The sequence below is a fragment of the Scomber japonicus genome, chromosome 9 (assembly GCF_027409825.1).
Source record: "Scomber japonicus isolate fScoJap1 chromosome 9, fScoJap1.pri, whole genome shotgun sequence".
NCBI lineage: Eukaryota > Metazoa > Chordata > Actinopteri > Scombriformes > Scombridae > Scomber > Scomber japonicus.
This window is the reverse complement of record NC_070586.1, coordinates 31,074,504-31,102,041: the sequence shown is the minus strand read 5'-3', so window position 1 is coordinate 31,102,041 and position 27,538 is coordinate 31,074,504. Positions and strand designations below refer to the sequence as shown.

At 40.6% G+C, this 27,538-nt stretch overlaps 1 protein-coding gene across 1 annotated transcript; it reads left to right on the top strand.

The window, feature by feature from the left end:
* Positions 1 to 3,285: 3,285 nt before the first annotated feature.
* On the top strand, positions 3,286 to 25,564 carry si:dkey-112e17.1 (uncharacterized). The gene is made up of 7 exons (XM_053325272.1): positions 3,286 to 3,413; positions 14,175 to 15,151; positions 17,957 to 18,008; positions 18,985 to 19,108; positions 20,439 to 20,581; positions 23,591 to 23,833; positions 24,066 to 25,564. The coding sequence occupies exons 1-7, from the start codon at positions 3,333 to 3,335 to the stop codon at positions 24,789 to 24,791; spliced, it is 2,346 nt and encodes a 781-aa protein (XP_053181247.1). The 5' UTR covers positions 3,286 to 3,332; the 3' UTR covers positions 24,792 to 25,564.
* The last annotated feature ends 1,974 nt before the right edge of the window (positions 25,565 to 27,538 follow it).

The following is a 27,538-nucleotide window of genomic DNA, read 5'->3' as shown; positions in this document are numbered from 1 at the left end:
CACATAGTTTTTGGAAATTAGGGTTAATAAGCATGTTGTCATCCTGGGTCAAAATTGACCCAATGACAGCAGGTGGGTTAATAACCTGATTACAAAGGAAAGTCACTGCCACTATATCCTTAGCTGGGTTGTATTTGTGGTGTAACTTATGTCTTCTTGAAGCTTTTTGAAAGTAGTTCATACACCATAATGCAACACAAGACAAAAATGAGTAAATCACTGAAGGACAGATAACAGGAGTCAACATAGCAGAAGCATCGAATAAGACAAACAGTACAAATAAAGTACAACATAATAAAATGAAAATGGAGCAGAACATTTCCACAATAACAGGAACATGATTTATATATTTAAAAAATAGGTCAAACCTTATTCTATTGATACATGTAATAATCCATTATTAGAGATTGTAAAGATATTGATCTAATCTCTTCTAGTGGCCAATAACGACCCTCCATGCACCAATAAAAGCTGAAAGTGGAAGTCCAGGTTGTTGTTTGGATTTATGCGTCCATCCCCTAATAAACACAGCTGGACACATTCTGGCTGTAGTTTATCTAACAACTCTAACACTTTGATTACTTCAACTAGAGAACATTCCAACATTAAATGAAGGAAAATACTTGCTTCATTTATACACTTCCAACATTTCTTTGCAGTTGCAGTGCCACTTTGGAAAGCTGAACTGTTGAATAATAATACCTAAGGCTGGATTAGTGCCGCCACAGGCCCCAATGCACTGAAGCTCATGCTCATTCTGCTAGTAATCATCAATCATCAATCATGAAACTTATTTTCCTGGAAACAACTTGTTTATTATTCTGGATAGATAACCATGCTGTCAGGTGGAAACCTTGTAACTCCATATATTGTTGTGGATATAGTAGGTTTCTGACAGTGACGATAACTCTCAACATAAAAAGAATGGGTCGAGCCTTTTTTGTCATATTTTTGTGGAGCCTGACAAAAAGATACACCTTTTTTTTCTTTCTCCCATCATGAGGGGCCTTTTTCTGCTCAAGGGCCCCTGGGCACACTGCCTGAATACATCCAGTCATGATAATACCAGAGTGTAAATTTACCATAGATAGATAGATAGATAGATAGATAGATAGATAGATAGATGTTTCCCGAGCATTTTCTATATATTGTATGTCTGGCAGAGCTCTTTAAATAACTCATACCTGTGAAACTAGAAATTACAGCTGATTTATGTAGACATGACTCAGCCTCCAGCCTCCTATACTCGACAGTCACTTGTTACACTTTAAGTTTAAGAGACACTGATACTGACAGCAGACTAGCCATATTCAGCTGTTGTTTTTCATATCACAGGGCAAGAGTATGTCCTTCATATCCAACAACTATAAGGAACTTTAAGAAGAAATTAGAAGCACCTCTGACAGTGGATCCATGCAGACAGGTCTGTATCACCTTTGCACACCTGGAAGTAGTATTTTTTTCCTACTCTCCTTTGCAGACCTCTGTCAAACTCAATGGGTGGTCAGGGATGAATCATGGATCTGTGAAGATTTGTCGGATGTGGTACATTGCTTCGCTGTTGTGGTCAAAAAGCTGCACCTTGCTTGTCAACTGCAGTTTAACTACAGCTGCAGGTGATGCCACCCAGAAGTACCATTAAACGCTGCAAACACCAGTTTTTGAGCCTTCACGAAATGCATGGATTGCATCAATATGCACATCAGTATATCATGCTACAGTTCAATGTAATTGGGGGATTCCCTGGGATTACAGGGAGATTCACATAAAGCATTCAAATCCTTTAGAGTTAAGCTGATATAATTGCATTAGCCTTCAAAGAAAAAAAAAGTGTCTCTGTCATCTGTGTGTAATGTGTTCTAGGCTGGCCATCAACCCTCCAATGGTTTGTATTTCAAATTTTTTGCAGGAACAGTTACACTAAGCAATTACCAATCATAATAATCCCATTTTGCAGATTTCAATTCATTTTAAACCCTGGTAAAATGTGTATGTACTATAATTGTGATACACGGATGTTCATCTATGCACAATCGAATCCCTGTATTCCTCCTTAAAAAAGAAAGCATTGTACTTTAATTCCCTATGAGGCAAATTTTTGACAAGTATGTTTATTTATTTGTTTTTGTATTATTGTTTGTGTATACACACACATTAATAAAATATTAATATATACACACACACACACACACACACACACACACACACACACACACACACACACACACACACGCTTCTCCATTTAGCTACTATGAGTGCAGTTTAGGAAAGGATGTGGAGTTCAAAATGTCTGGCGCCATCCAGTGGTAAAACTAAGAATTACACTGTAGTAGACCAGTAAATAGGCAATGTCTCTCTGATGCTCAGACAGTGTTTCATTTATCTTCAAGACTTCAGTTATCAGAATAATAAATAATATGAAATATTATATAATCATATAAAGATTCCATATATACCTACAGCTCTCAGGATTTTATGTTGCCAGTAATCTTCCCTCTGTAACACTAGTTTCTATGTATTTGCATGTTCTGTTTTAAATGAATTACGTTTTTAACAACCTAATAGTTTTGTCTGTAGGTTAAATTATATTTGGAGTGGTGCATGACATAATTACTTGGATGTCTTTGTGAATGAGCGTTGTTAAAGTAGTAACTTAGTCATAGTAAGTAGCCTATGTTCTAAATTAACGAGCAACTATTCATTATTTAATTTCTTGACCATTTAGACGGATTCATGCTGTACAAATACAATTTTGAAAGAAAGACAAATGAATTTACAAAAACAATTTCGTCTTTCAGAAAAATACGTAGGTAGTTGTATAGGCACTCATTCATTTAGATTATTCTGAATACAGTTAGACATAGACCCCATAGTTCAATCCATATTGGTTGTCGGAATATACAAGCGAAGACTTGATTCTTATTAAAACACATACACATTGCTGAATGCGTGAGGCACACCCAGATTTAAAACTAAAAGACTAACATTTAGATAACTTTTCAATATCTGTAAGGAAGGATTCAAAGATATTTAATATCAATGTATAATATGTAGCCTAATCTTATGGGTCATAGTTATCATAAACCAAATAGAACCTACAAGAAGATTATTCATTTTGTGCAGGATATTTTAAAACAGGTTTTGTAGCTTACAATAAACGATTATTATAAAGTCTTGAATGGGAGAGCTGAAGTCTGAGGTCTGGTCCTGTGTTCGAGTTCGCCCATGAACGATGGAAGCGCGCTCCCGATACTTCAGGTGAATGAGAGGGAAGACGAGGAGCGGGATACGGTTCACTGTGCGTCGCATTAAAAAGGAACAATCAGAGGAAAATGAGTTGTGTTACGTCGCTTGGGGCACATGTTTTTATGACAACATATCTACTCTTCGTGATGGGATGCGTGGCACAGAAAGTAAGTTAACGTTTGTTCACTGAAAAAATAATTCACAAGCTTTATCTCAAGCCCTGCTGAGAGTGCCGTGTTCACTTGTGTAGAGAGAATGAAGTCACGAACTCCGTTCATAAATCTTGATAATTGGCAATTGTTTGCCTCTGGGCAAAATGACTGACCTCAATGAACTTGAGGCAAGTTATTTTAAGAAATAATGGGGGATACCTTTCAATTCGGCATACGCCTGATACATAAAGAGCTCTTGCATTAACTACATTTGAAATATAATCTGCTGTAGTCACTCCACAAATGTGTAGGCTACTACTACAATACAGTGCACCACCGTGGGCAGTAGCAAAAGGCGGTACGTAATATGAACCAATTTTGTAAAGTTTATATTTTTGCACAATTAATGTTTTTTTTGTTAGATAACATTTACGCCGAGTTTATCAGAAGACCACCCTGCTGCAGAAAACTACTTACCTCGTGTATAACAGTGCGGAAAAGTTCGCCTGTGAACTATGGCAAATCAAATTTCTATTTTTTCAATGGAGTTTTGCGAACCTTCTGTTTGTTAACAAACAGGACGTAACATTACCTTCTTAAAAGCGCAGGCTCACGCTGCTTCTGAACTTGCGAAAGTTGTTTAGGAGCAAACTATATCGCATTAAGAGAGCCCCATGAAGAATAAAACGTCTGTAAATTAAAAATGTTCTCCTTAAAAGACTGTTTGCATTTTTAGGCGAAAGATTCAAGTGCAGTTTCACATTTTTTATATTTAAAAAAACAAACAAACCCATGTGTCACAATCTTAAAAAGTGTAAACATGTAGCCTAATATTGCAAGAATGTAATCACCTTACATCATGCCGGGAACTCCCGTGCACCTTTGCCTAACACGACAAACTTATTAAAGTTTTGTATATTTAACAATTTCCAAACTCTGGCATATTCTGTCCTCTGGGGCTTTTAAATGGATGTTTTGATGGCATTTGCATGTTTTGATGTTACTGCACTTCACATAGTCAGAGAATGGCATGCAGAGTCCAAACTGCTGAAATGAGAAGCACACTGAGAGCATGTTAACCTTATGTTGTTGTACTTTCATACTCATTAAGGCGAATTCCCAAGCTTTTGCCTCTGACATGCAAGGAGTTCATGATCAAAAGTGTGTGTCTGATGAGCAGGGATTCAAACAGTCAGGGGTTGCTTCTCAGGCATGTTTTTTATTCAATTACTCTGTCATCCATGTTGGACATGTTTTTCTCCTATGGTGGAGTCAAAGCTTACATGTTAGTGAGGCTCATAGAGTTGTATGGTAGCTTTACAGCTTGTTTTTTTTAGGTTTTAAAGTTGTTTTGATACATCAACCTGATGTGTCACTGTGTTTGGTTTATTTGAATACCTGCATCATAAGAATGACTACACATGTGACTAAGGATGACAGGACTTGATGAATGTTGTCAGCCGCTTTCAACTGCCATGTTTACATAGACAGGAGCAGGACTGGGTACTTGCTCTTGAGGAAAGGAAGTTTGATGTCTGGAGGGCATTTCTTTGTTAAATGGGATTTGATCACCATGTCCCTTGCAGTTGAAGTGGTCTCTGTTAGGAGAAGGACATTACTGTTCAACATTGTGTTTTGCTAATGAATAGTAGAATGCTAGAAAACTTGCTATATGTTGTTCCTGTGGTCTTGGAAATGGAAATAAACAACACTATTCTTAAAATTACTTGTATGTACTTAAAATGACTCCCACTTAATAAAACTTTATTAACACAACATGAAGGAACTGAGCTGGACAGAAATCCTAGAAGTCCTTAAAGGTGCAATGTGTAGGATTTATTGGCATCTAACGGTGTTGTTGCATATTGCAACCAACTGCATACCCCTTCCCCCTAGCTTCCAAGTGTGTAGGAGATCCTACAGTGGCCAAAACACATGTTTTTCCATTCTTGGCTACTGTAGAAACATGGTAGGCTCAGTGGAAGAGGACTCACTCTTTATCTACATATAAAGAGCTCACTCTAAGGTAACAAAAACACAATGATTCTCATTTTTAGGTGATTATACATGAATTAAAATATACTTATGAATGTTATCTTCCATTTCTGCCAAGTCCGTTCTGCTAGATGTCACTAAATTCTACACACTGCACATTTAGGTAGCAAGTTCAGCCTCTCCCCAAGGGCCAAGAGGAATACCATGCAACATGTATAAACAATGTCTAAGATTCCTACAGCCACTGTGGAAGATTATGAGAGTGATCTGTTGTAGAGGACTCACCAACGAGTGGAGGTGTGCTGAAGGTGTGTGGAACCCCAAAGTCAGAGAACTCTAAAAACATTGAGCAGTTCAGAACCATCTACTATTCAGCACAGAGGGCGATTTAAAAAAAAATGTCTTGTACTGACGGCTGACAAGGTCCCTTCTAAAGCAAAAAACCAATTACAACAATTAGCTTGTTGAACAGTGTCTTCGAAAACACCATGTTCCCAACAAGATCAGTGACCTTATTGTGGGTTACGATAACAACTTCCAGAATAAATTTAGTTCTAAAATATTAGAGTGGCACAGGATTGGCATAGGGTATCATAACTAACTACACCATCTCAGTCATCCTTTTTGCTCTTGCCATGAATATGGTGGTCAAGTCAGCAGAGATGGAGTACCAAACATCCCAAACAAACACTGTCACCAATCAGAGCTTACATGGATGAAATGACTATCACAAAATCATCAGTCCATGCCAGCAGATGGATCTGAGAAGTAGTGGACAGTTCTGCAAAACCACTATCTCAACTTCGACTGTCGACAGAACAGCTAAACAAGAGAAACTCTTCAACTGTAGCTTGAAGAACACAGCTGCCATTCACAAAACCAGAGGAGATTTTGAGGCTTGGCTTACAGTTTACCAAGGTTGACAAATCTAGGTTGTCCGGTTGTTTCAAGGCTTGGATATACCAGTAGCAATACCAAAAAAGCAATAGCAAAAACAGTAACAGTGCTGCTCTACACGGCCCACCAACACCCAACAGGTCACCCGGACTCATGGAAGAATTTGCGATGACAAACAAGAGAAGCCATGGGGTACAAAGACCGGCAGAAAAAAGAGTGCTGCCAAAGAGTTGCAGGGGACTGAGGCAAAGTTAATGCCGATGCCTCTTGTTGGGACAGTGGCAACAGGGAGATCTGAATGTAGCTACTTTCCAAGCCAAATAAAAGCGACAACTTCTCCTCCGGTAAGAAGTGCACACAGGTGTAAAGGAGGTAAGGGTCAGCAAGATGGTGGGACTCAGTCAGCAAGGAGCCTGGACAAGGTGAGAAAACATATTGCAGCAGAAGATCACTTGATTGGATTTCTGGAGGGTTGACCTCCACTGCATCGGATTCTTGGTCCAAACTGTGTATGGCAATTTACCAACCCTGGCAAACTTTAACACATGAGGCAGAGGTGAAACACCTTTCTGCCATCTCTGTTCAGGGAGAAGATCCCTTCAACATCTCTTCAGCAGCTGCCCCAAAACCTTGACTAACGGCCACTGCTGCCATGCCCAGGTGCTCAAGGAAGTTGTGGAAGTGGTCACCACAGCCATTCAGTCTAATAAGCACCACCCCAGAAGTAAACCATCCCTACCACAGACAATACCATGCCTACTTTCCACAGTCCCAGACTGGCAGCTGAGAGTGGATCTTGGAAAACTACAATTCCCCGGTCACATCAAACTCCACCTAGATACAGTCTTCTAAGATTCTTGCTGACACAGTCTCTTGCTTCTTGCTTTGGATAAGGAAGTCAGGCACGTGACTTGCTGCTGCTGGGATGCAATGCGGGACTTTATCGATCCCTGATAGGTTACCTGGATGAGGAGGTAGGAAACCCCCCATGACCCTAGGAACGTCACTGATGATGCATCGACGTGCATCTGAGAGATATATCTTGCAAACCTGAGTATTTTAATTACTTTCTTGCCAAATATTTGTTGTAGTCTTGGAGCAAAGCATTCAGACTATGAACTACATTACCCTCTTCTAATCCAATATTCTTCTGATTTTGATTTATGTGTAACGCAGCACAATGTCCCCTTGTTTGCCAGTGGCTGGTGTCATAACATAAAAGGATTACCCATGACACAGATCTCCACTAGGACATCAAGACCACATTGTCAGCCAAGAGAAGCTCTATGGCTTCCACCTGTCAAGAATCGTCCTCTTCCGCTAATGGAGAATGAAGGCACAGCAGCACAATTCTTAGAACTCGACAACAAAAGCCCTTGGTATATTGAATTGTCAGCGTCTCCAGCTTTAGTTTCTGTGTGCATAGGGTGCTCACTATCTTTGCAATTATCTGCCTCAGGGGGCACGGTAAATGATGGCTTTGTCCTCCACTCCCCTTTTGTATTAAGTTGATTTTTGGAACAGCATAAACAAGCTTGGAATTTATTCTATCCCCCTCAGAAAAAAATGGGAGGCATCCAAGTCTTGTCAATCCACAATTCAGCACTGAGTGAATTTGATCTTGGTTTTATTGGAGTGTTCTGTCTTTCAGAGGGTTTTATAAGAGAGAAAATTCATGTCTAATTGAATTGTGTTGTAGGATCCCAGTGAACTGTGAATTCATTTATTCCTCCCACGAATTATCTGACAACAGATATGCACAGCCTGTCAACAGATAAACATGTCATCATGTGTCAGTGAGCTGCAGTGTGACCTTAAAAGGGATGGGATGAAAAAGGCCAGGACTAGAGGCGGAGACTGAGTGAAAGTTGTGCTGTTTGTGTTGCAGCTGCAGTCAGTTGAACAATAGAAAATAAACCTCACTCATAGCGTTAAAAAAATATTGCCCTTGCTTTTATGATGTTTTAAGGTGGACTCTTATCACTGAAAAGACAAAATGACAGGCTGATAAATAATATATCAACTTTCAAATGAACTAGTCATGTCTCTGCATTTGAATTACTGTAATTTTCAGAATGTGAGAGATTATTGTGCTATATTAGACTATAAACATTACTATTTTTGCATTAATGAATTGCCTGTGCAGACAACATTGTCATAATTTGTTAGGATCTAAACAGCAGCAAGGTGCATCCTTTTTACAACAAGATCCTTGTAAATGCATCAAATAAAACCATTTTATTTGGATAAAATTAGTGATGCATATATGTTCTTCCTATTGTCAGCAAATACAGTAACCTTGAACTGATCCTATAAAATAGTATTTGTATCCAGAGCCTCATATATTTCTATGTGCCATAGAGTTTTTGTTGTCCAAAAATGATTCACACAGTTGCAATGGGTGACATGTTCCTTTTATCTTTATGAACACACACAGTTTTTTTATTTTGACTTGCACATACTCTCTTAAACCAGAAATACCTCTGAGAAAACCAAGTGTGTATTAATCCACCCCTGAAAATAGTTCCCAATAAAGGCACTATTTCCTCCTGTTTGACTAACACTTGCTAAAAGCTGCAGTGCCCTGCCATTTAGGAAATTACTGAGCTTTTTTAAAGCTGAATGAATCATTTGTGACCTGATTTTTTTTATTTGGGAATATTTACATATTTGGGAACCAAAGGCTGAGAGCCACAAACAAGTATTGAGAGACAGACAGAAACATTCTGATTTTGGTCTTTTCATGGGATTAGGTGACCGTAATGAATATTCAAAAAATAATTTAGTTGGGCAATTTCAATGCTGTGATTGCACTTGGAAATGTTGTATCCATTAAGACCGTGATTGATAGCAGCGTTACTGTGTCAGTACAGTTCAGCCCTACAGGATTTGGCTTCTCACTGAGGTGTTACCGAAAGACTCATGGATGTATTTGCTGGATCACATTCCTAAATCTGGAAATGATTTCTCCAAACTGGTTGAAACCACCGTGGAGATAAGGTCATGATTCACCACAGGGTTCCACAGGCTCGCTTTAACAGCCACCACCACATCAGCAGCAGCAGCAGCAGCAGCAGCAGCAACAGCAGCAGCTCTTTCTAGGGGAAATATGTTAATAGGTTTACACCACAAACATGGAAGAGAGAGACTGAGTCTGTCCTATCACCCAGCCAGTAATATATCTTAACTTTTCCATGTAGAGACGGTCCCGTGATGGCCCTGTAAATAAAATGTTGATCATACATGTTTGGGCTCAAAGAGGTCTTTCATAAGTCGCTCATCATGCACACGGTGATGAAAATGTGCTGAGCCAGCGCTCCTGTGGCCAACGAGGGCGACCCTACAAATGCCTGGGCTTAATCAGGCCACCACACCAGTTATTTGTAAACTCACCCTGGGTTGAACGTGCAGCCACTAACATGAGCCCACCAGGAGAGGCATTGACATCACAGGGGAGATATGTGATAAAGCCCAGGCTCGAGTATCAGTGCTTTCCACAGCTGTGTAAGGATGACCTCAAGGAGCCCCTTTTCTGCTACTACTTGGAGAAATCTATCAGTGTATTTGTAGGGAGCTGTGCAAAATATTGAACACAAATGGGGCATATTGCTGATACTGAATTGCAGCTGCTTTTGCTCTCAAAATTGTCTAAATCCTTAAAATTCCTTTCAGTCTTGCCTACCTGCATATCTCTCTGTGATTGATAATGGAAGTTCATATTTTTTTACTGGATCTCATGAGAAAAAGAGTTCCAAATATTTCCTTGATTCTGTTTATCCTGCAAGCACTGCCCTCTGGTACAGTATGCGTGAGGTCATGTGTCCTGTGTATACTGCAAGAGATCTATATCTTTCTGCACCAGTGAAACTCATTTGTTGCACTTCCAGAAAAAATGCTTTTTATTCTAATGACATTAGTGTCACTCCTAATCTTGTTAAACTGAAATAGTTCCAGCTTTTATGTAATATCTGGGAAAATTGATCCCCATCATTGATTTTTTTCAGTGATAAGTTCTTATATTTTTTATTTTAGTAATCACTTTTTATATCTTTATATGTAGGAGTGAATATGTAGCTGCATCACTCTCTTGACTGTTTTACTGAATATCTTCTGTATCACTGATGCATCAAATTCTCTCAAACTACTGCATGTAATTACAGATAAGTGGAAATAAATTCAGTGCAGGCTACAGCCTACTGGTCTACTGTGTTGGTATCAGTACCGACTTAAGAAATTGAGTGCGATTGTAATGCATCCTGAGTGGACTGCTGCTGCCCAAGCACTAGCCTGTGAAGCAGTGTCACTTTTCTCCTCCAGTAAACAGGGCTGGTGAGGATTCCTGCCCCCTTTTGAGGGGCCCGCCTGCCTGTTTATGAGCCAGTCCGGGGCTGTTTGTGCATGAGGGAGAGTGTGTGTGTGTGTGTGTGTGTGCGCGCGTGCACGTGTGTGTGTTAACAGTTCTTAAGCAGAAGCCAGCTCGTGTTGCAGAGTTTTCACAATGTTGTCGTCAGCCTGGGTGGTTTAAAACAAATCCCTGTTACAGTGAACAGTTAGGTCAGCCTGCAGACTTCTGTTTTTGTCAAATCAGAGTACTGACAAGTGTAGTGTTTTTTTGGCCTGGTCAACTTTTTTCCCCCTTTTTTTAATCTGGTTTCGTTTTCCTTTACGTAGAATGCAACCTCCATAGAATAAAAATCTTGTTAAAATATTTCTTTATTTGTTTTAAATAATTATTATATTTTTTAAATGTAAATAATATTTAAATAGAATAAAATAATGTTATAATGCATAATAGAAAAAAAAATGTCAATATTGTTCTGTTACTCTACAAACAAATCAATTCCACCACATAACCTAAGATCCAAGAAGTGGAAATAAAGGTGCCTCTGTGGTAATTAGACAGACTGATTAACCCCATCGTGGAATGTGATTGAAATACCCCCACACCATCACCCCTCCTTTTTGTAAATGGAAATGACGCAAAATGGAAATGATAGAACAATACCATTTGTTAGGGGCCTCTCAGTTATGATAGCAGCTGGTCTGACATCTCACTGAACAAGTCATTTCAGACAGTTATGTGCTCAGTTGATTTACTTCTTTCCTTGTCAGTGGCACAACTGGGGCGCAATGACCAGCCGGCGCTTATGTAAACTTTCAGCTTGCCTTGTACTTATTAGCATCACTTCATTAAAATATAATCTGCCCTCCCCGTCGTGGAGTGGCTCACCGAAACGGCACTGCGGCCCATTGTTTTGCCATGAGAAAAGGCATCCTTGAATAATTAGCGGCCTGCCAGTGGAGCGGCCTGTGATGTAACAGAACTGAGATGTTTGGCATTATAAGAATGTCCCATTTCCATTCGACACTGTGGCACTTTGGGGCCTTTTCATGTGTAGTCTAGCATGCACATCCCAGGGTGGTGGGGACCTCCCGGCCGCCTCGTCCTGGTGGGAGAGATGACACAGTCTCTGTCCATGACACAGTTCTCTTTCATCAGAGGTAGGATTTCACATCATTTAAGAGACTGTTAATTTATAGACAAGCATTATTTGCAACATTTTTCATTAAAGTTGTATTAAAACAGGGTGAATCTGTGACAAAGGAGGTGAAGAGCAATATTAAGAACAGAACTTCAATACTTTTTCCTCGTCTCTGGTTATTCTTGCTCTAAACGGGGGCGCGCAGTCCTTCTCTTCCCCCTGTCATGCCCCCATTTTGTGAAGTGGTTCCCCTCATTGCGCAACCTCGCTGCAAGCATTGCGACCCCCAAATCGGCTTACTCTCTCTCTAACCTCAGCAGGAATGCCATTTGGCCCGTTCAAATGTCATCCATGTAATTCTTTGCTGTAGCACATTAATTTCTACTAAGTGAGTGGGCAGTGCAAGTGTAGCATGTCATGCTCTAATGCAATTGCCCCCAAATGTCAATGAAACAAACAGCGAATTACAAACTATGAGAAAGGACTTTAATGAGGTAGGTTTTCATCAGCATTTACAAAACTTTAAATAATAAATATTAAATTTGGTAGAATTTTGAAAAATATTAAGATGAATATTAAATGAGAAATCATTACATTATATTTAATGTTACTCACATGCTACAAACAGTTCAATGTCTTTGACAATAGTGATACTGTTTGCAAATTTAATTAGAAAAACTATGGCTTGTACAGTAGTAAGCTTGCTAATCTGTTTCACACACACACACACACACATTTTAGGTCAGCCATATATGTTCACTTTGCATTTCTTGGAAAAGGGACTGGCAAATATCTCATGGGCCATGCTCATGGTTTAGGGTTGTATGTATGATACTCCATGATTCAACAGTCACATAGCATTCTGTGCACAAACCTTTTAAGGGAGAATTAAAATGTGATTTTTTTGTAACTTATACAACAGTTTGGTGTATCATCTAAGGTATTCTTGTGATCCACCAAAATTCTGCTATCTGCCTGAAAATGTTTGCTCAGTATGAAACCAATGTTTAAATCTATAATGACCACACACGGCCTGAGCAGTGAACTTCACATAGTGGAGACACCTGTGAGATTACAAAAAGTGTTATTAGGACAAAATAAAGTGATTACTTTTCCCTTAAAGTTTGTATAGAGAACGATATGGGACTGAATCATTGAGTAACACAGAGCCACAGATAGACTAAAACTATGAAAAACTGCTATAAGAATGGGTAATCATGTGGTGATGATGTAATTTGAAGAGTTCGAGAGAGTACAAATTGAACTTTAGACCTGTTTCTTATTGGTCTTTACCATACAGCATGGTTGAGGCTTCACCGCATACACGTATACTGTATATTTTCTTTAGTTACATGGGTCGTGTTGCCCTTCTTGCCCTCTCTGACATCCAGTATGTCTGTAATATGCTGAGGCTCGGCTGTCAGCTGTATCAACTACAGAGAAGGCTTCGGTTGGATCTTGGTGACCTGAGGGCTGAGCGAGTGGTCCTCTCTTCCAGTCATGATTTAAAATTACATGTAGATTTTAATGCTTACAATATACTAACTGAGCTGATTGCCTCTGATAAACACATTCAGATGGGGAAAAATGGTCCATGAAGCATCAAAGTGCCTTTCTGGCTCTCTTGAAAAACACTTTAGCTTCTCTTGTGTCCCTGTTGCCCTCTGTCTCCCCTCCCACCCCAAACTGCATTCTCAAAGTGATCTCTTATTCTTTTAGCCTTGTCCAAAGCACAAGTGTCGCCCGCGGGTGTTGGTGTGTTACCTGTCTGGGATGGGGGTCTGCCAGTCTGGGTCATTCCCACAGTCCAGAACTGAGGCCAACAGGAAAGCTCATAAACACACAGGCCTCCTGCAATGGTCTGGTCCTGAGCTCCCCAGCCCAGCCACACATCTGCCTCTGCTTAGGGCCCAGGTCCCCCTACATCCCCACACACCTGGGAAGCATTACAGCCAGCATGTTTGAAGAAATACCCTCCCCAGGGTTACCCAGGCAGGCAATACAGGAAAAACACAGGCTTTGATATGAAGGCGGAACTACAGGGTTGAATAGTTCAGTTTCAAGCTGGTTTATGTCAGTAAGCAATCAGACTTCAAGTTGGGTATATTATTTGCTGATAGGTACCTTTTGTTGTTTGTACCTTTGACATAGAGAACTTAATCACTTAGTGGCCACTATTGAAATTCATGACTCAGCTAAGCATTTAGGCTGAGTGTAATATAATACTGGTCAACACTTCTCAACATAATACCGAAGATAACCATGCATGCCAGCATTAGTGTCACAAAGCCTTACCTTAAGGGGTGTCATTAAGGGCCTATTTTGTCATATTGGAAGTTATTACCTTTAAAAGTAGATTTAGACTTGTGACACAACTAACTAAATGTAATTCATATTGCAGGTGTACTTTGACTGTGGTGCCAAGGTGGATGTGGTGGATGTCCAAGGCCTGATATTGTCCCCTGGCTTCCCCTACAACTACTCCTCTGGGACACACTGTGTTTGGCAGTTCTTTGTGCCTGTTGATTACCAGCTTATTCTAGAGATATTTGACTTTGATGTGTTTGAAAGCCATGAATCCACTGCACAGTACTCTGCCATCTCTAATTTTGAAGAGGAAGAGGCAGACGAAGAGGTGACTTTCACGCCTGGCAGCTTAGCGGCAGATGAAATTTCCTCAGCAGATAAAGATCCTGTGCCTCAGAGTGCTGAGGCCATCACAAAGACTCAGCAGTCCCCCCAAGACAGTCAGGTGAAGCAGGTGGTGGTCCAGGAACAGTCCACAAAGATGGAGATTGCCAAAGTCTCAAATTCTGCCAAAAGATCTGCAGATTCCTCCTCTGGTCAAACATTGCCACCTTCCCCTTCTCTCTTCGTCCCCCCTGGAGCTGGGCGTCCTGGAGAGAGGGCTGTCAACGCGGCCTCCTCGTCTTACCTTAGGGTAGACCTTAACCCCAGTTCTAACTTGAGTACAGTTGTGGAGGAGACCACCCTTTTCACGCCACACTCCACTGACACTCCAGCTGTGAGCCCTGAAACTCAGCAGTCGGTGCTTGATGCTTGCCCTCACGATGTCCTCTATATCTCAGACCTCATCACCTTCTCCTCCAGGTTCTGTGGGTCCAACCGGCCCCCTAGCAGCCAGCTGGTTTTCGGCTCCAGCCAGGAAATGGTGGAGGTCATCATGGAGCTCATTACCACTACTCACTGGGGCCGTGGCTTTGCTCTCATCTTCCACTACCACAATCTGACTGAGCCAGGTGGGGACCGGCATACCTTTGCTCCTACAGCCAACAAGGTTGACTCTCTGCTGGCTGCTGTGAGTGGAGCTGCCTTCTTCGCCATGATACTTACAAGTGCCCTATGCATCATTTTCAGGTAATGGAAGTACATGAACTTTATTTAGAAACACAAATGAAATGAATACAGACAAATGGATTTAGGACAGTAAATTGGAAATTAAGCAGGCTGTCGCAAGTGTTGCAACCACTAGACTTTTTGACCTGTTTTAATTTAGAAAACACTGTCTCTGGATTAATTTATGGACACTGGTTGCAGTTCAATTCTTTGGTCACATTTAGTGCAGAAAAAAACTATTTTCATAATTTTTTAAGACATATTTTGTACAACTATCAATCATTTAGAATAAAAACACTTTCACAATAGAGAGAGAGAGAGAGAGAGAGAGAGAGAGACAGTTCCTCTGAAACAATACAATACAGAAAACAGTCTGGTATGTGTGTTTTAGAAAGCCAGAAAACAAGTAACTGGTGAAAACATTTGTTGAGTAATGAATGTCAGCCCCATGGAGATATATAGTTTTGTGGTGACCTGCTAAATAACAGTAAAACGAGGTAAAAGCTAGTGTATAATGTTTTATACAATGCAAAATTGTTTTGCAACCATAGCAGTCATTCTTTCCCGTGTCATAGTTCAGGGTAAAATATCTTGATAAATATTGGATGGATGCCATGAGAATTGACCCTGCGATATATAAAGTCCCCAGAGAAGATTTCCTAATAGTTTTGATGACAAAGCTTTATTCTGCTCCATCATGAAGTTGACATGGTTCTCATTAGCCTCACCTATATTTTATGTTAGTGCTAGTTGTCAAATGTTAGCATGCTAACAGGCTAAACTAAGATAGTAACCAGGGTAAAGATTATACCTGCTAAACATCAGCATGTCAGCATTGTAATTGTGATCATGTTTGCATGCTGGCGTTAGCATTTAGCTCAATCCCTGCTGTGCCTAAGTACAGCTTCAGAGTACTGCTTACTGTGGCTAGACTGAGTTTAATAAATCATAGTATCTGGTTCTAAGATAAAACTTTCACATTCTTGTTTTGTGCTATGTTTTTGACACATAAATCCCATTTAACTGAGCTCCCAGTAAACATTCTCCTGAGAAAATTCACAAGTCTTATCTTTGATTCCTTCCATGAATGAAATTGGGCTAGTCTGACAGTAAATGCGCACACACACAAACACACACACACACACACACAGATGCACACACAGATGCACACACTCAAACATAGACAGTCGCCACTTTGTTATGTTGACTCAGCTGGAAGCCTCAGTCCCTGATGTGGTGACCCTTGATGATTAGTTGGGTTTGGCTGCAACGGTGCGGCTTCCTTGATGTGGAGCATTCTCACCATAGACAGCAGGGCATTCAAGGTACAGCACCTGGCATCGATTCCAGCACACAAAAACACAGAGGCTGCATGAAAGTGAATGGGCGGGGAAATGGGGGGGGCAACAAGAAAAAGTAAAACTCGATGTGTGCACTGTGTTTGATAGCGCTAGCATTGTCAGACAATCAAAAGGTATAATTTACAAGCTGTTCCCTCTTGTCCATCCCAGGGGACAATGAACACAAGCAGAGTGGATAAATTTGTAGGTTTGTAATACTATCCGTTCTGACAAGATGACTGTGTAATCCTACTGATCCAGATGGATTCAAAATCCAGGAAGTTTAGATTTGTGTCGGTATCAGTATCGGCTTGCTGTGAGAAACACCAGTTTATTATGATTTGTGTTCATTTCAAATGCAGCTCAGTGTCTCCAACTCATCCGTCAGGCGCAGTAACTCCACAGGTTCTAACTATTAATGACAGGGAAATTGGAAACACATGTTCAATAAAATGAAAGTGTAATTAGCAAGAACAACAACCCAAGTCATTCAGAAGCCAGGAAATGCATTACCATGAAACTTCAAGCCCATGAGCAGCCTTAGTAGCTGTTTTTTTCTCTTCTTCTTTAGTTGTTCCCTATTAATTTAAACGAGTTCACAGAAATCATGGGAAAACAACTAGCCTGGCGAGCTAGGCGCGATCTTGCAAGTTTAAAGCAGCAGTGAGATTAACTCCCAAGGTCCTCTCTCTGGACAGCCAAAGGTGGATGAGAGCCACAGCAGGGGTTGCCCTCAGTTGACCGGTGGCTGGTAATGGGCTCATTCAGCTGTAAGAGTAATTTTTAATAAGTGGGTGCTTGTTCAAGTATTCCTGCATGCTTCATTGGGTCATACGGAGTTAAAAACAAGACAGGAAAGCATCAACGAGCAGGTACAAATTTCAGATATTAAAGAAAATACAGATTTCTACACTTGTAAAAGAATCAAATATCAACAGCCAACAAAGTGCCTGTGGAAACAAATGAAAACCGTATTCGGCCAGCAGAGAGGAAACACGTATCACTCTCCCTACCTCCAGAAGCTACAGTGACATGGTGAGTAGCCACATGTTTAGTAAGAATGCTGGATACGGTCAGAATTTGCTATCACACATACTGGAAATGGGTATCGGCGGTGACAGCTCAGTAACAACCACTATTTGAACAGCTGGAGCCATTTGAGTGAATGCAAGATTGTGGTGCATCTCGCTCCATCATCCAACACCACAACAAAGCAACTATTGAGAGAGAAATGGCCACGGGTATGTTGGAGCTATTAGTATTGAGCGAGGTGGTTACTATGTCAGAAAAGCTCTTTTTTCAGTACAGTTGGATTGGGATAGTGTCCATTTTTACATTTCTGGTCAAACTGTGAACACCAGAGGGATTTTTATACTCGAGAAAACATTGCCAAGAGTGGAAAAAAATACAGGACATTCATAAAAGCTGGTTTTCGGATATGTCTGTAATTATAAACTAAATTGCTGCGGTGCTTTATGTTTTCCAGACCCAAACTGTGTCCAAAAAGAGACAGCTCCTGCGCATCCAGCAACTCTGAGGTACAGACATGACTGTGTACTCTTTCTACCCATTTCTTCCTCTCTTTGTCCTATTGACATGTCACTCTCTCTCCTCCCCTTCCTGGCTTCCTTTCTTTATTGCTTTATTTGTCAGTCAGACATTCCTTTCAAGACACGGATTTACCTGGGATCATTGGACATTTCTTTGAATATTCTCTGCCTCTGAAGCCAACACTGTCCACTGCTTTAGCACAGAGCCTTACCACCTCAGGTTCATATCAGGTCACTCAGGTTTGAAGTTAAGTTTGATCTCCCTGATAATGATGATGATGATGACGATGATGATGCAGGGAGAATAGTTTGGAATATATATTTGAGGCAATGGAATAATAGATTTATGACATTTAATTAAGATTAAGAAAATATATAAGCGTATGTCCAAAAAATGAACCATATACCATGATATGATGTATTTGCAGTGCAGTGCATTTCAATAATACCACCTATAGCTATATAGATAGCCTATTAAATTCTGTAAATCCAACATTGTGACAGTAATTTGCAGTGATGACAGAAAGAAAATACACTATTAAATAACAGAATTAAATAAAATTCTTGAATAAAAGCCTCCTCATATTATTTTTACCACAAGAAAATAGATCAGATATCACATCAGCGTAATTTGAACACACAAAAACAATACAAATATGTACTTCAGCAAGTATATTTTCTATATCTGCAGACTTAAAAATAAGTAAGTACCATGATATTATTTTTATAGTAATACCATATTGATATCTTTATTTTTGACCTTGAATTTGTGATGACCGCTGCCTGCTGGGAAAGGCTCCAGTCCCTCCTGGCTCTGCAAGGGATGAGCAAGTATAGATAATGGATGGATGGATTGATGTCACTGTGCTGTGTAGTGGCTCTGTACTCCTCCGTTGCAAACAAAGCGTTGCTACTGTCAGGTTTTGGGGCTTGATTCCCTGTATGGTGTGGTGCTGTGCTGCAGGTGCCAGAGGGTGTCCAGAACAGCGGGGCCGAGGTCAGCGAGCTGAGGCTGATGGCCGAGAATCAGCCCAACCTGGTAGTATCAACAGAGCAAGACAACAACAACGACAGTTCGCTACACACAGGTGAGAGAGACACACATGTAAATCTACATACGCACACATACACAAACTGATATTTCTATTGCTGACATGGGCTTTTAATTAAAAAACATAACAATTAGAAGTAATAAGCAATTTCTCTCCACTGTTACTCAACTTCTATATTGTGGTTATCTCGTGCAGACTTCTAAGACATGCTGTATCACAAGGAATGCACCAAGAGAAAAGAAAAGAATGACAGAAAACCAAAAACCTACCAACTGCAGATTATTGTGGATTTGTGGATGTCATTCATTTTGATTTATATTTAGAAAACGTGTTTAGACTTTTGACAATCATTTCAGGAATGATAATAATAGCTTCAGGGGTATAAATCTGCCATTAATGTATTTTCTGGCAAAATAATGATCTGATAAAGTTTCAGTGGGATTTAAGGAATGCGCCTCCATGATTATGATGCTTTTCAGGACATGGCTTGTCAATCAGACAGTGAGTGTTGTGTGAGATCAGTATCTCTAGGTGGTGCTCCTTCTTTATATGTTTGTCTTTGTTGTTCTGGAAATGTAAAACTCCCAAAGTTATCTTGCCTCGAGGAAAGACTGGCCCAATACCTGGTGCTCATGCAGCAAATAGAAATGCTTTCATAAACTGGCTATAGGTTGAATCACTATAAAAATAACGCGAGTTAAACATTTAAATGAAAAACAAACAATGTGTGAGGAGTCTTGGTTGTTCTGTAAAGATTTCAATGGAAAGGAAAATTGCATTAGCTCTGAAACAGCACACTGGCTTGATCCTGGAACAATCCGAAGGCTTCTCTCGCTCTCTCAGTGGGACTGAACCCAGGCTGGGAGATTTGTGGGTTGTGGCATTTAACCCACAAAGCAGCCTGGGAGTAGTTTGAACAACAGGGGAGTATAGTCCCCCTCGCTGTGGGCTCCAGTCACGGTAGCGGGAGTTTACACCAAAACACAGAGCTTATAAACAGTAAAGGAGTTGAGATTAGCTTACTCTGCATGTTGTTTCATTAAACTATTTAGTTCAACATTATAAAGCTCTACAGTACGCAGAGACTTAAAGGACCAAGCAGCATGAGATTCATGTTGGGCATTTGAATAAATTACATGTATTTTAATTGAATTAATTACATTTCAACATTTCAATGAAGGCAAAAATCAGAATGTAAAAAGTTTGACATTATACATATTGTCACTAGAGCAGTACTGTGCAAATGCTGCTTTACCAATTTCTACACTAAAACCGGTATATACTGTGTGAGCAATGATCAAAAATGGCCTTAACCTCCTCAACATATATGTCTAAATGCTGAGTATGTCTTTCTTTATTTCCTCAGTCAGTGCTGGTGGGGACATTTCCCAGGATGCAGAGGTGGATCTGTCCACCAGCGGATTGACTGAACTCGACCTCGGTGCAGATGAGGTGTTCATTGTATCATCGGCCCCCAGCCCAATCAGGCTGCCCTTCTCCCCTCACACGGTAAGACCTGGTTTAATGCCAATACAGTTGTCTGCTGTGCGGAACCACAGGCCCCTTTTCAGGCAAAAAATACCAAACATTTTGTAATTCTGTTTGTTGCTGTTTTTCATCATAGGCTTATTAAAACTTTGATGGGCATTTTTCAATATTTTCAATCAATTACTCTAGAAAATTATTGGCAGATTAATTGATCACGATGAATAATTAGCTAAACAGTCAGAAGCCCTGAAAAACTTATTTGTAAAAATTAATAAAGAGCCCTTCTAGAAATGTTAAGACATACAAAATACTTCACATACTGTACTTTTTCATCTATTTTAAATTCTATACTTCTACACATCTTCTCCCTCACTGACAAGTTCTGAATACGCTTATATATATTTCATCTAAAGTTTAACTACTACACTTAAGATGTTTCCTACATTAATGTGGAGTTTATTCTCAGTGTATGTTCACAGGAGGCTTCTGGTTTCCACATCACACCTGTGTAAGTTGCAAACCCGACCATGATTGGCTTTGAAACTAGTTGTGATGTCACAAAGTCATGCTAGTGTGTGCACTACCTAGGTGAGCACATAGAGACTTTCCAAACTCAGTAAAATGTCAAACTCTTCAATATTAAATCTAAACACGAAGTGATGTTCAGCAATAAATCACACATTTTTGAGTGGAGGGAGACAAAAATGAATACTCCTTATTTGTGAAGTTGCACAGGTGCACAGATCTTCTTTCCCTCCCTCGTCTTGGTAAATGTAGAAAAAAATGTCCTGTCTTGATACTATACAGTGAAGTATTTAATCTCAAGTCCAAACTCTCAGTGGGTGATCCGCTCACTCTGGAGAAATGACCCCTGAACCAACTGAGGTGACAGGGCATTCATTGCTTTGAATTGACCCAGTGTTCCTAATAAGACCAACACCAATTTACTGATGTACGCGTGGTTCATTCTAAACCTATGAAAACTACAATGGCATACATGGGAAATGAGGATAATTAAAAGATGGGAGAAGCGTTGAGGAAGAAGCAAACGACCAGGCTTTTTTTTTTTTTTTCCTCTGCTCTCTTTTCTATTCTCTTGGAATAAGAGTTGGCATAAAACAGCTCTGGCAGCTTTTTTGAAGGACTGGCAAGCTTTTCTGCAGCCTAGGCTAATGGAGTATTATCTACAGAGCCAGATTCCCAGCTCCAATTGTGTGTGTGTGTGTGTGTGTGTGTGTGTGTGTGTGTGTGTGTCATGCACGCTTTGGCACACACTGTGTGGTCTGCCTGTGTGTGTCCTCGATGCAGACGCTCATGTAAATAATGTTTGAGAAATGTTGCAAGGGCTAACAGTGGAGATGGTGGCGAAAAAACCACCAAATCATCTCGCCGATGTGGTTTCCAGGTCAACTTCCAGGTTAGTGTGGTACTTTTGTGCTGCACACCCCCAAATATGTAGTCATGCATTAAGCCATGAACCCCATTTGATAAGATTTTGCAGCAAAGTACTGCAAATACTGTAAAACTTTCCTGCTGTAGGTTGGGTGTTGAGATCACGGGGGAAAAGTCTGGGTTAATCTTCAGGCACCCCTGGAGGTCCTTCGACCCCGCTTCTTGAACTCAAGTGTTTTTTTACGCAACTGTGTTGTGTGGCTGATTCGTCACCTAAAAGTAGTCATTGTGTTTGTGGGGCTTTAGTGACCAAAAGAACATTTTATTTAAACCCCGAGCTAATTCTTGTCTAGACAAAGCTAGCTGTTAGTGACTCTGTGGGAAGGATTATTGGCTCGTTTCCCTCTGATGGGTGCAACCCCTAAAACCTCCACCCGCCTCTGATTAACAGCAGCTGACTGATCAGGAAGGATAACGTGGCCTGCACACATCAAACCTGTCAATCACAATTAGCCTCTCGTAGTTGCTCAAGCAAAGATGACTTATATGGGGCTCAGCATGGCGTTGTGTCCCCAATTGGTTATTTGATGGCAAGACTTGTGCATAACACACAACTCCACAAATGTGACTGAACCTGTTCCAAAGCCCCTCCTGTTCACTTGACAGCTTTAATATACTTAATAAATAATGAATGAGTTTGGTACGTGAGCCACACACGCTCAGCTGGCTGGCTGGCTGTGTGGCTGAGCGGGCCAAGCTAATCAGTACAGTTCCTTCTCGTTAATCCATTAATGTTGTACAAAACACAATCTGTGGGCAGAATTGAAGGTGTGTGGAGGAAACGGAGCAGGTGCAACCAGCAAAGTGGCAGCCAGTCAGGCCCTAAATTCCCTAACGAGTACGTTAGATGGGATTAATGAATTGAGGGCAGTTTGGATGAAGCGATGCCTTTTTCTGTGTGCCCATTTCGATTGATAGCAATGAAATGTGTAAGCCAAATGTCACTACTGTCTGTATACAGAAGTAATACCTCCTGCTTGTTAAATAATAGTATTATCCATCCTCTTCAAGGTTTGAAATGAGATAATCCAGTTCTGTTGTTGCTATCTGAGCTCTTTCCATCAGCTCTTAATACCAAAGATGCGTGCCTGATTTAGTAACAAGCCCCTTGCACAGTGCAGTTCATTGACCATTGTAGCTGCAGTTGAGTGCTTGAACATAATGCCACCTCTGATATGTGAGCTATTTATGTTTTGTGGTCGTCTTCTTCCTAATTAGTTTGTTTATCCTCTCTAGGCCACTCTTGTTTTTAAAACCCTGTTTTACAAGGGAAAGTGTCTGCTGCACACATGCACCTTTCTGCTTGGTATGCGATCATGAACATATTTCATATCACATGCATATCATAGTGTTCACTTCTGGACACCGAGCAGTTGGAACATTTACATAAATGACCAGATTATCATTTTTCAGGCAGCAACTGGTCAGTTACTACTCCTATTGAGACAGCAAAAGACCTCCAATAATGTTGCTAGTAGACATGCTATCCTCACACAAAAACCTTCTATTGTTGCCATCTGCAGACGGGTTCATGCCACTCATTTCAGTCTTTACATTCAGGCATTTTGTGTTTCTTAGCAGCGGGAAAGGTTCCTGCGGCACAGTGACACTGGACCCAGTCCTGCAGGTGACTGGCCTTCATCAGACTCCACCACTTCACCGACTGGCACCAGGACCGCTAAAGATGGCAGGAGCAGCTGTGCCAGACCAAGAGCATGGAGCGTACGCACCTTCCAGGACTTCCTCCCTCCACTGCCACAGCTGCATAAGAAGTGGTGCAGTTGGAACTCCACCAGTCCTTTCACCAAGCTGGTGGACAGCGTCAGTATAGAATCATTGCTGTGTTTTCACATTCAGGATTATATATACTTAGTGAACAAAGAGGCGGTTTGTTGGAATAATTTCATGCTTCCAGTATAAATGATCATGTCTCTAGCATTGCAGTCTTCCTGAGTCAGAGCCATTGTTAGTGTTATTAGTTTCACCTGTGCTTTTCTTACTTTCTTAAAAATCTGTTGTAAAAAAGGTTTGCTGCTGTCCTATATCATTGCAGGCTCCATCCAGTCTTGGAGCTGACTGCAGAGGAGACGACAGAAGGAGGGTCTTCTCAGATGTTCATCTGGAAGCCAAGGCAGACAACAGCACCATCTCTGACTCATCCATCAGCAATGCCTCTTACCCACTCGCGCAGCCTGCCCAGAGGCAGCGGCGTCTCAACTCCACCAGCAACCTGCGGCGCTCACGTTTCACAGGGCCTTGCTTTGGCCTGCTGTCTGCCACGGCAGATCCAGCGAAGGCCTCTGGGGCTTCTCTTGCCCAGGGCTCCCCATCAGAGCCCACTTCTGGCTCTTCTTCCTCCACCCAGTGTCAGATGGAGAGTGGCCAGGCTGGAAAGAGGCGAGATTTCCCTGGCGAGGGTGATCACATCAGCGTGCCTGTGTTTGCCATCTCTGAGGAAGAGGACCGGCAGCCTCTGGTCTCAGCTGAGCAACTGGACCAGAGCTCTGCCTCCGCCATGCTGAATGGACTGGTTAGAGGGACATTTGAGGGGAAGAGGCCTGCCATAGCAACCACCAGCCTTAGCCCGCAGAGCCAGAGAGCCAGACCGGAGTGGAGGCCGTGGGGGAGTCAGGTGTCAGGAGGAGTGGGTCCGCTCCCTTCCAACTCACCCACCACCACCACCACCACCACCACCATCACCAAGTCAAACACAGTGAATGACAGCCAGCTTTCTCTCAGTCAGTCAACAGTGCTGTGCAGTGTGACCAACCAGATGTGACTGGAGGGGCCTTAAGATGTTGAAAAGAGCAGGGACTCTGGTGGGCCAGTTAAGCATTTCTGAACTCTTAGTGTCACTTTCTTTAATATATATATAACCTTCTTCTTTAATTCCTGAAATCAACTTTTGCAAAAAATTATTATTACATATTTTGTAGCTTCCTGCTGGAAAAATATATTCTTCTAAATCTGTCTGTTCTCTGTTTTCTATTAAGCTGTGTTTGGACAAAGATGGAATAATATGCTGCTTATAATGCCAAGGCACTGACTGCTGTGGTATCATGTGTTTAAAAATGATGACTGATTGCAACCATGAACAAAAGTATTTTTTTTTTGAATGAGTACTTCAGAAACCCCAACTCTTAGGAACACTTTTTAACTAGATTTATTAACCAGTTTGATGCTTTTCAGTGAGTTATAATACTCCAACCATTGCACTTTGCTTTCAATAGCTCATTCATTGTGGATTTTGTGCTACCCTGTGCCAATGTTCTGCTTTTTCTTTAATATTGGTCTTTGTGTGGCTATTTTTTTTAGCGCAGGCTAAGACTTATTACCCAAAAGTGTTCTGCAGAGCATAGATCATACAATAATATCAGTGTTGCAACAGTGTATACATATGTACTTCTACAGCTGATACTGGATTATAAAAGGGAAATCAAAGTAATGTAAAAGCATATACTAATGTACACTATTAGAAAAAAAAATAGTATAAAGATCTAGAAATCACAATAGTATTTAAAATGGGTTGACATGAATTAATGTAAAGTTATAATAAAGACTGTCATTCACATGTTGACTCCTGCTTCAATCAGTTTGTCTTTAGCAAAGCTGGAAATATAAATGTAAAAGGAAGCAATTGAAATTAATCATGTAACAACTGTTTTAATAAGTGATTAGTTTGCTGATAATTTTCTCAACCAATCTTCTGGTTTGAAAGAAATGTTCCTTTATGGCCGAGGTGATGTATATAAATTGCTTGTTTTACTCTCCAAAATGCAAATTAGACCACTAACAAATCCAGCAAATATTCACAGTATAGAACCTTAAACTGGTGAATTTTTATTTACACAATATTGTCCATTACTATTCTGTCCAATTCATTTCAGCTCTAAGAAATGTACAAAAGCAGTAACAATATTTGGTACTGAGTGACACTACAGATACAGCAGACTTCTCATGATGTTGGGTAAGAAAAACAAGTCAGTTTCTACAGACTGCTATATCATTTTTTTTTTTATTTGTTAAGATAAACAGACATGATTTCACTTACAGTTTTTGCATTGCTAATACAACATACAGGGTAAAGAGGCATTTGTCAAACTCTTAAACATATTCCTCAAAAAACAATTTTTGCATGTGCCTAGTGCTATTCTATAGTGATTTAACTACAAGTCGAATATAGTCTAGACTAACTGTTCAAATAGTGCATTGCATACACAGTTTACAGGCATCGCTGAGGGCTTCCTTCCCTCATATTGAGAGACTTAAGCCCAGCTGATATGAAAGTGACTCGGATGCCCGTTCGGTCTCCTGTGTTCCTGGGAGCTGCGATGAGGTAGAATAAAACCTGCCTCTTCCATACTGCTGAGCAGCTTGGTCCAGACTTTTGCACACAAAGTGAGTAAATATTTGCCTTAGTATACAACTCCCCCTCCCCTCCACACCCCACCCCAGGGAGAATGCAAAGCACTCCTCCAAAGCCTCTTTAATACCAATTCCTGCCCAACCCCTGTGTTGAGGGATCGACTGGGCTTGTGCTGAGGGCCTGAGCTGCTAAGGAATGCCAGTGTGGACCCACCATGACTGAGAGGGTAAAAAAAAAGAAAGAAAAGAAAGTAAAACCCAAACCACCTCGCCAACACCACAAATTAACTCAGGAGCTCACGCAGAGGCCTGGAAAGTGCCCATTCACAACCCCGTCCCAGAATGGATCATAAATATTGCCACCAACACTAAAAAAAACATGAAGAGCTACATTCCAAAACACTACTCAGTGTATCCATATTCACTATGGCTAGTATTACTAATACTGTATATTCAAATACACACCAATTTCTCTACATTATCAAGGATGCACACCTTCTTTCCATCTGGATACCTCATCTCGGAATGAAACTCTTCATACATTTAAAATCAGATACTATAAGCCCGAGTATATAACCATGTAGACTTTACAGTAAGGAAGCCATTATATATGTGTGAGACAAGTTATGTGCAAACATCCTCTCATAGTTGCTTAACATTAAACACATCTAGCAAAACATTTTAGACATTTCCAGTACATATCCTGCTAAATCAAATGAAAAACACAATAAACTTTGAAAAATAAGCCATGAAATCATACAAAATTTACTGGATGCCAGCTAAGACTTATTTTTAACATTTTCTTCCCACTATTCTTCAAACCCACTAGCATTTTCTACACAATCACATAATAGTGATTCCACAAATTAAAAAAAAAAAAACAACCCTCAAAACATCCAAACTGTAACTTCATTCTTGTAATTCAATATATAAGGCCTCTTGAAACTAGTTGTTCTAACTAGGCTGAATAAATCAAACAAACTGAAGGCTGATTTGTCACGAGTTTATAGACGTCAATACAAGCTTTGCATTTTTCGCATGATGGGTAGGCGTGACTTCTCGACACTTGGGTGATGATAGTCATAAAGATAAAACGGAGGTCGTCGGGTGTGACATGACTGTTTCGGTGACAGCTTTTACATGCACACAGCACTTTTCGAA